Source organism: Entelurus aequoreus, linkage group LG11 (genome assembly GCF_033978785.1).
Source record: "Entelurus aequoreus isolate RoL-2023_Sb linkage group LG11, RoL_Eaeq_v1.1, whole genome shotgun sequence".
In the NCBI taxonomy this organism is placed as follows: domain Eukaryota; kingdom Metazoa; phylum Chordata; class Actinopteri; order Syngnathiformes; family Syngnathidae; genus Entelurus; species Entelurus aequoreus.
In genome coordinates, this window is record NC_084741.1 from 11,895,615 (window position 1) to 11,905,614 (window position 10,000).

Sequence of the window (10,000 nt, forward strand, 5' to 3'; positions counted from 1 at the left end):
ACAGATGCACAGATTGAGATACAGACACACAAATTAGTACACTATCAGAATACACACGCACAGATTGAGATACAGACATAAAAATTAGTACATATTCGGATTACAGATGCACAGATTGAGATTCAGACACACAAATTAGTACACAATCAGATTACACACGCACAGATTGAGATACAGACACACAAATTAGTACACAATCAGAATACACACGCACAGATTGAGATACAGACATACAAATTAGTACATATTCGGATTACAGATGCACAGATTGAGATACAGACACACAAATTAGTACACAATCAGATTACACACGCACAGATTGAGATACAGACACACAAATTAGTATATATTCGGATTACAGATACACAGATTGAGATACAGACACACAAATTAGTACACAATCGGATTACACACGCACAGATTGAGATACAGACACACAAATTAGTACACAATCGGATTACAGATGCACAGATTGAGATACAGACACACAAATTAGTACACACTTGGATTACAGACACACAGATTTAGATACAGACACACAAATTGGTACATATTCGGATTACAGACGCACAGATTGAGATACAGACACACAAATTAGTACACTATCGGATTACAGATGCACAGATTGAGATACAGACACACAAATTAGTACATACTTGGATTACAGACACACAGATTTAGATACAGACACACAAATTGGTACATATTCGGATTACAGACGCACAGATTGAGATACAGACACACAAATTAGTACACAGTCAGATTACACACACACACACACACAGATTGAGATAGACACACAAATTAGTACACATTCGGACTACATATGCACATCTTGAGATACAGACACACAAATTAGTACACGATCAGATTACACACACAGATTGAGATACAGACACACAAATTAGTACACATTCGTTTTATAGACGCACAGGTTGAGAGTAGTTTTGCGGTAATAATATTTTCATAAACATGATTGTCAGTGTGTGTGTGTGTGTGTGTGTGTGTGTGTGTGTGTGTGTGTATGCTATCAATGCCACAATGCATGTGGTATCGTGCCTCCTAGTCAGCCATATTTTTAGGCTGAGCAGATCATCACAGGAGGAGATTCGGTCTCCTATCTTGTTTTCTGCAATCTCGCCCTCTTAAAATAGTGCCGGGGGGTGAGGGTGTGTGTGTGTGTTAATAGCGCAACACTCTCCAAATAATATTGACACAATGTCAGCGCCTCACTTAGCTGTGTATTATTTTTCATGCTCATATCACTAGTCAGTAAAATTGTTGTAAGTACGCCTCTGCTTCACACTCTACCCGTATTAACATGAAAGACAAATAATAACTCTGACATTGGTTTTTTTTTAGTCTGTAACAGAAAAGTTGGCCAGAAATAATAAAAAAGAAAACTTTTTTTCGATTGACTTGACCAAATTTGTGCTGAAAAACAAAACAAAATAAAATAAAATCATTCAATTGCAAAACACTCAACGTGATCGGCAACATTAAATCCGGAGCACAATATAGAAAACACTGAGTTTACAAAACAAAAATGACTACATGAATTTCTTATTAAATGCTATATTTTGGAGCCAATCCCTGCGAAGTAGACTTGCAAGAAGGAACAACACCAAGGTCAAGCATCAGATGCTGTGTTTATCTGGATCTATTTTTATAAATGGACATTTATTTATCTGTGTTTACAACTGTAGTTGTTTTGAAAGGTCTTTCCCTTTCTTATTTTCATGAGAAACGTTGACATTGATCCATGTCAATCATGCCAAATGAGCACTAAATAATATCATATTAGGGTTGATGTTCAAATATTGTATTTGGATCCACAAAAAGAATGTTGACAAAATGTCAGACCAAAGAATAAAAACTATTGACTATAAATCAGACCCAGGAAATGAATGTGTCTTACTTCCTGTTTAAATAGCTTCTATATCTTTCATTTCCTGTATTTTAACCATCATCCAAACTTCTCCTGAGAAGACTAACATTTCTTCTTTTGCGTATGTTTGGGAAATATTCCTTCTTTTGGAATACAAACGTTGGAGCAAAGAAAGAAAAAACTATTTCTAGAACAATGTACAGCAGCCAGTACAGTGTGGAGATTATTGATCAAACATCAAAAGTAAACTATTATTGAATAATAATTATACTTTTTCTAATGTAATACTGGATTGTTAAGAGTTTGAAATAAATGTGTGATTAAGTTTAAAAATGGGTATTTTAGTTCATGTGATGTTTTATTTTATTGTGTTTATTGAATGAAATACTGCCTTGTTGACAGTGTTTATTAAATGCTTATTTATAGTTTATTTGATTTTTTTTAATTCTATTTTTGAAATGTTATCAGCCACCTTTATTTTGTTTTACTTTTTAATTTTCATCAACCACCTTCATCAAAAACATTTTTTTTATTATTTGCATCAACCACCTCCATGAATGAAATACTGCCTTGTTGACAGTGTTTATTAAATGCGTATTTATAGTTTATTTGATTTTTTTTTTCTGTTTTGGAAATTTTATCAGCCACCTTTACTTTGTTTTACTGTTTAATTTTCATCAACCACCTTCATATAAAAAAAATTTTTTTTATTATTTGTATCAACCACCTTCATATAAAAATATATTTATTTTATTACTTTTATCAATCACCTTTGTTTGTATTTATTAACCACCCACATTCTTATTTTATTTTGTTATTTTTTTTCATTCAACCACCTTTATTTTTGTTGGATTTGTTAATGTTCCTATTTTCTAAGTTTTTTTTAATCAACCACCGTTTTTTTTAATTTAGTTGACTTTTATTTTTGAATTTTTATCAACTATTTTATTTTTTACCAAGTTATTTGGTTTTCATCCACCACCTTTGTTTGAATTTCATTTATTTATTAAAATTTTTATCAGCCACTTTTTTTATTTTTATTTCCATCAACCACCTTCATATAAAAAATATTTATTTTATTATTTGCATCAACCACCTTCATATAAAAAATAATTATTGTATCATTTACATCAACCACCTTCATATAAAAAAACATTTTATTATTTGCATCAACCACCTTCATTAAAAAAAAAAAAAAAAAATTATTTGCATCAACCACCTTTATATAAAAAAATAATTATTGTATTATTTACATCAACCACCTTCATATAAAAAAAATATTTTATTATTTGCATCAACCACCTTCATATATAAAACTTTTTTTTTTTATTATTTGCATCAACCACCTTCATATAAAAAATAATTATATTATTTGCATCAACCACCTTCATATAAAAATTATTTATTTTATTACTTTTATCAATCACCTTTGTTTGTATTTATTAACCACCCACATTCTTATTTTCTTAAATTTTTTTCATTCAACCACCTTTATTTTAATTATATTTGTTAATGTTCCTATTTTCTAAGTTTTTTTTTTTATCAACCACCGTTTTTTTTAATTTAGTTGACTTTTATTTTTGAATTTTTATCAACTATTTTATTTTTTACCAAGTTATTTGGTTTTCATCCACCACCTTTGTTTGAATTTCATTTATTTATTTACAATTTTTATCAGCCACCTTCATATAAAAAATGTATGATTTTATCATTTTATCAAACACCTACAATCTTATTTTCTTTTTTTACTTTATTTTTTTAATCACCCACCTTTATTTGTATCTGATTTTTTATGTTGATTTCTAAATGTTTTAATCGACCATCGTTATTTTTATTTTATATTTTGTTCCTAGTTTAACATTTTTATCAACCACATTAATTTTTGTTATTTTATAATTATTCATGTCATTTTTATTTAATTCTGTTATTTTTCAAGGTATATTTTTATCAACGGCCCTCATTTTCAGCCCAATGTTACTCATCAATGAATGGAACTGATACTGATACCAGTCTTGGTATCCATGTATATAAATATATCAATGAAGCAGTTGAATGAGGTCAAATATTTACCTGCAGTGGGCGTGGTCTGTCCCAGCAGCCACCAGGTGGTCCACCTCTGACCCCGAGCTGCCAACTGGGAGACAAAGTACAGACTAAAGTACTATAGTATTTATATGGTGAAGTACTATAGTATTTATATAGTGAAGTGCTATAGCATTTATATGGTGAAGTACTCTAGTATTTATATGGTGAAGTACAATAGTATTATATGGTGAAGTACTCTAGTATTTATATGGTGAAGTACAATAGTATTATATGGTGAAGTACTATAGTATGTATATGGTGAAGTACTATAGTAGTTATATGGTGAAGTACTATAGTATTTAATATATAAAAAAATAAAAAATATTTGACTTTATTTAATTTTTCAATAACTTTATGTATGTGGATCTAAATTTTCGTAAAAAGCAAAAAAAAAAAAAAACCAACCTAAAAGATTACTGTTTTAAAATACATTCTATTTCATTTTTAATTTTACATGTTTTTTTTTAGTTTATTAAATGTTTTTATTTGGCTTAATTTTTTCAATTGATTAAATTTGTTTTGTTTTATTTGTATTAAAATGAGGGAGATACTAAATCATTTTATGCTTATTTTTTCTTAAAATGCTAAACAAAATACTAAAAATTTTTTTTTTAAAATTGCTACTTTGAAATACATTTTATTTTTTCATTTGACATTTTTTTCCCATTTTAATGAATTAGTTTGATTTCATTTTCATTTAAATGAGGCAAAAATCTTACCTTTTTTAATTTGATTAATTGTTTCATCTTATACATTTTTTTCATTGACTTTTTTATTTGTATTTTATCAAATATGTTTTGTTGAATTTGTTTTACTTAATTGAAAAACTTTTTATTATTTTCATTCGTTTTAACTTTTTTAATTCAATTTTTTTTTCTTTTTTTCATTAAAATCAGACATATACTAAATAACTTTATGAGATCTATATTTTCTCAAAATGCAAAATAAAATCTTTTAACTGCTTTCAAATACATTTTATTTTTGAATTTGACTTATTTTCTTCGTTACATTTTATTTAAATTGTATTAAAATGAAGCAAATACAAAACAAAATCATTCAAAAATAGCTGCTTCAAAAATACATTTTATTGTATTTTTTATTCTATTTTTTAAATTTTAGTTCATTTTGTCACTTAATTAGATTTTGTCTTTATTTTTTTTAAATTAAAATCAGGCAAATACTAAATAACTAAGGATATATATTTTCTCAAAATGCAAAAGAAAATATCTTAGCTTCTTTCAAATACATTTTTATTTTTGAATTTGACTTATTTTTATCATTACATTTGATTTAAATTGTATTAAAATGAAGCAAATACAAAACAAAATCCCTCAAAAATAGCTGCTTCAAAAATACATTTTATTTTATTTTTTATTCTATTTTTTTAATTTTAGGTGATTTTGTCACTTAATTAGATTTTGTCTTTATTTTTTTTTCAATTAAAATCAGGCAAATACTAAATAACTAAGGATCTATATTTTCTCAAAATGCAAAACAAAATCTCCTAGCTTCTTTCAAATACATTTTTATTTTTGAATTTGACTTATTTTTTTCATTACATTTTATTTTAATTGTATTAAAATGAAGCAAATACAAAACAAAATCCCTCAAAAATAGCTGCTTCAAAAAAACATTTTATTTTACTTTTTATTCTATTTTTTAAATTTTAGTTCATTTTGTCACTTAATTAGATTTTGTCTTTATTTTTTTAAAATTAAAATCAGGCAAATACTAAATAACTAAGGATATATATTTTCTCAAAATGCAAAAGAAAATATCTTAGCTTCTTTCAAATACATTTTTATTTTTGAATTTGACTTATTTTTATCATTACATTTTATTTAAATTGTATTAAAATGAAGCAAATACAAAACAAAATCCCTCAAAAATAGCTGCTTCAAAAATACATTTTATTTTATTTTTATTCTATTTTTTTAATTTTAGGTGATTTTGTCACTTAATTAGATTTTGTCTTTATTTAAAAAAATATTAAAATCAGGCAAATACTAAATAACTAAGGATCTATATTTTCTCAAAATGCAAAACAAAATCTCCTAGCTTCTTTCAAATACATTTTTATTTTTGAATTTGACTTATTTTTTTCATTACATTTTATTTTAATTGTATTAAAATGAAGCAAATACAAAACAAAATCCCTCAAAAATAGCTGCTTCAAAAATACATTTTATTTTACTTTTTATTCTATTTTTTAAATTTTAGTTCATTTTGTCACTTAATTAGATTTTGTCTTTATTTTTTTAAATTAAAATCAGGCAAATACTAAATAACTAAGGATCTATATTTTCTCAAAATGCAAAAGAAAATATCTTAGCTTCTTTCAAATACATTTTTATTTTTGAATTTGACTTATTTTTATCATTACATTTTATTTAAATTGTATTAAAATGAAGCAAATACAAAACAAAATCCCTCAAAAATAGCTGCTTCAAAAATACATTTTATTTTATTTTTTATTCTATTTTTTTAATTTTAGGTGATTTTGTCACTTAATTAGATTTTGACTTTATTTTTTTTAAAATTAAAATCAGGCAAATACTAAATAACTAAGGATCTATATTTTCTCAAAATGCAAAACAAAATCTCCTAGCTTCTTTCAAATACATTTTTATTTTTGAATTTGACTTATTTTTTTCATTACATTTTATTTTAATTGTATTAAAATGAAGCAAATACAAAACAAAATCCCTCAAAAATAGCTGCTTCAAAAATACATTTTATTTTATTTTTTATTCTATTTTTTTAATCTTAGGTGATTTTGTCACTTAATTAGATTTTGTCTTTATTTTAAAAAAAATTTAAATCAGGCAAATACTAAATAACTAAGGATCTATATTTTCTCAAAATACAAAACAAAATCTCCTAGCTTCTTTCAAATACATTTTTATTTTTGAATTTGACTTATTTTTTTCATTACATTTTATTTTAATTGTATTAAAATGAAGCAAATACAAAACAAAATCCCTCAAAAATAGCTGCTTCAAAAATACATTTTATTTTACTTTTTATTCTATTTTTTAAATTTTAGTTCATTTTGTCACTTAATTAGATTTTGTCTTTATTTTTTTAAATTAAAATCAGGCAACTACTAAATAACTAAGGATCTATATTTTCTCAAAATGCAAAACAAAATCTCTTACCTGCTTTCAAATACATTTTATTTTGTCGTTTGATTTATTTTTTGAATTGTACTTGTTTTTTATTAAATTTTTATTTAAATTGTATTAAAATTAAGCAAATGCAAAACAAAATTCCTAAAAAAAAGCTGCTTTAAAAATAAAATGTATTAAATGTTTTCATTTCAGTTCATTTTATCATTTAATTAGATTTTGTCTTTATTTTTTTAAATTAAAATCAGGGAAATACTAAATAACTAAGGATCGATATTTTCTCAAAATGCAAAACAAAATCTCTTAGATGCTTTCAAATACATTTTCTTTTGTCATATGATTTAATTTTTGAATTGTACTTTTTCTTTTTTATTACATTTTATTCAAATTGTATTAAAATGAAACAAATGCAAAACAAAATTCCTCAAAAATAGCTGCTTCAAAAATACATTTTATTAAATTTTTTCATTTCAGTTAATTTTATCATTTAATTAGATTTTGTCTTTATTTTTTTAATTAGAATCAGGCAAAATACTCTACAACTTTATATAGATTCAAAAGACATCTTATTTAAGTTTGCATTATTTTTTAAATAAAATTAAACTTAAGGTGATATTTTCTCCAAAATAATTTAAAAAAATTGACATTTTATTTGATGCCAACATTTAATCGATCCAAAGCATACCGCATCAAATCTATCATGTGAACAATTTGCCTCTCTTGATTGGCAGGGAGGCCCCACCCAAGAGGCGGGCCCGGGCGGGGCCGACCCCACCCTGTCTCAGGTCTACGCCCCGCCCCCTTCTTACCCTGTCCCAGGTCAAGGGTCGGCGACCTCTGCGGGGCGGCTGCCGCCTCTGGAGTTTACTCCCGCTCACCCCGCCTCAGAGTACCCCGAGCTCCCCCAGCTGAGGGTCTACCAGGGCCCCCAGCTCGAGGGGGCGGAGCCACTGATGTCCAGCAGCACGGTAAGGAGGGCCTTCAAAAAGATGGCAGAATAAAAAGTTCAGTTTTGTCCCCGTGAAACATCACACAAATGTCGTTTTATTGTGAAATATGATGTAACACAACAGGAGCCCCGTGCTGCGTTTGAGACCACTGGACGGTAGGAAATGCCAGACTCGGCAGCAAAGCAGAATATTTTGAATGTTTTTAGGCCGCGGCTGGCAAGCGTGATCGTGTGGACTTCAACTTTGTATTGCACTTTGCCAAGTAGTTGAGAGTCCATAAATCCCAGTGTTATTGAACGCATCATGTCCTAGCGCAGAGCTAACTCAAATATGTCAGCTTTCTTTGGTGGACTTTATTTTACAACTCCATTATTTTTCTAGAATCTCATTCATGATTTAGTGTCTTTTTTTTTTTCCAATGGAAGAAAAACCAAACAATGACAACTTAAGAATGACTTGTAACTTTAAAACAATTTTAAGAAATGTTTGAAATGCTCAGAAATTCTGGAATGCAGTTCACCTACAAATACATATTTATATGTATATATGTAAGTAAACACAAATATATATATATATATATATATATATATATATATATATATATATATATATATATATATATATATATATATATATATATATATATATATATATATATATATATATATATATATATATATATATATATAAAGTCATTATTATCTAAATTGGTCACTTTTAAAACTATAAAACACATGTTAAAATGTTTTTAAGTTGCCTGCTAGCATGTAGCTAACTGCTATGTGTCTTCTTTTGACCATTTTTAAAAAACAAACAAACTCAGGGATGCTATTTTAACTCAAAGTAATTATTATCAAAATTGGTCCTTTTTAAAACCATAAAACTCACGTTTAAAATGTTTTAAAGCTACATGTTAGCATGTAGCTAAATGCTAACTAAAAAATATTTGTTTTTTCTTTTAACAAATGTTTTTTTTAAACTAACTCTACAATGCTATTCCAAATAAAAGTAATTAACATCTTAATTGGTCATTTTTAAAACTATAAAATGCTAATTAAAAAAAAAATATTTTTTTTACAAATATTGCTTTAAACCAACTCTACAATGCTATTCTAACTAAAAGTAATTAACATCTTAATTGGTCATTTTTAAAACTATAAAATGTGTTTAAAAAGATTTTAAAGTCGCCTGCTAGCATGTAGCTAACAGCTATGTAAAAATCGCATATGTTTTTTTCCTTCCAAAACGTACTCTGGAATGTTATTATAACTAAAAAAATATTATCTAAATTGGTCATTTTTAAAACTATAAAACATGTTTAAGAATGTTTTAAAGTTGCCTGCTAGCATGTAGCTAACTGCTATGTGTTCCTTTGACCATTTAAAAAAAACAAAAACTCAGGGATGCTATTCTAACTAAAAGTAATTATTATCAAAATTGGTCCTTTTTAAAACCATAAAACTCACGTTTAAAATGTTTTAAAGCTACATGTTAGCATGTAGCTAAATGCTAACTAAAAAAAATATTTGTTTTTTCTTTTAACAAATGTTTTTTTTAAACTAACTCTACAATGCTATTCCAACTAAAAGTAATTAACATCTTAATTGGTCCTTTTTAAAAGTATAAAACTCATGTTTAAAATGTTTTAAAGCTACATGTTAGCATGTAGCTAACTAAAAAAAAATTTTTTTCTTTCTTTTTTTTCAAGTATTTCTTTCAAAAAGAAGTGTAGAATGCTATCCTGACCTAAAGTATTGTGGTCTTTGTAAAAGTATACAAGTGTGTTTGAAAGTAGCCAGTTAGCATGTGGCTAACAGCTGTGCATCAAAACAAGTGTTGCTGATGTGTGTTGTTGTTGTTGTTGTGTACACCAAGAAGAAGAGGAAGAGGAAGAGGAAGAAGAAATAAGTAATGACTAGACGTGCTGGACAAGGTTGAGACGGCGCCAT

At 26.7% G+C, this 10,000-nt stretch overlaps 2 protein-coding genes across 8 annotated transcripts in view; one reads left to right on the plus strand and one right to left on the minus strand.

The window, feature by feature from the left end:
• The window catches only part of LOC133659778 (uncharacterized), a 44,806-nt gene that overhangs the window by 7,775 nt on the left and 27,031 nt on the right, over positions 1–10,000 (minus strand). For all 7 annotated transcript variants that reach the window (XR_009827717.1, XR_009827715.1, XR_009827716.1 and 4 more), the window contains 2 exons: positions 7,911–8,080; positions 3,959–4,022 (listed from right to left, as the gene is read on the minus strand). The gene's annotated coding sequence lies outside the window, so the exon portion shown is untranslated. The remainder of the gene's footprint in view (positions 1–3,958; positions 4,023–7,910; positions 8,081–10,000) is intronic.
• The window catches only part of rbfox1l (RNA binding fox-1 homolog 1, like), a 39,316-nt gene that overhangs the window by 6,146 nt on the left and 23,170 nt on the right, over positions 1–10,000 (plus strand). The window contains exon 2 of the mRNA XM_062062499.1: positions 7,833–8,069. Coding sequence (XP_061918483.1) covers positions 7,833–8,069 — 237 coding nt within the window. The remainder of the gene's footprint in view (positions 1–7,832; positions 8,070–10,000) is intronic.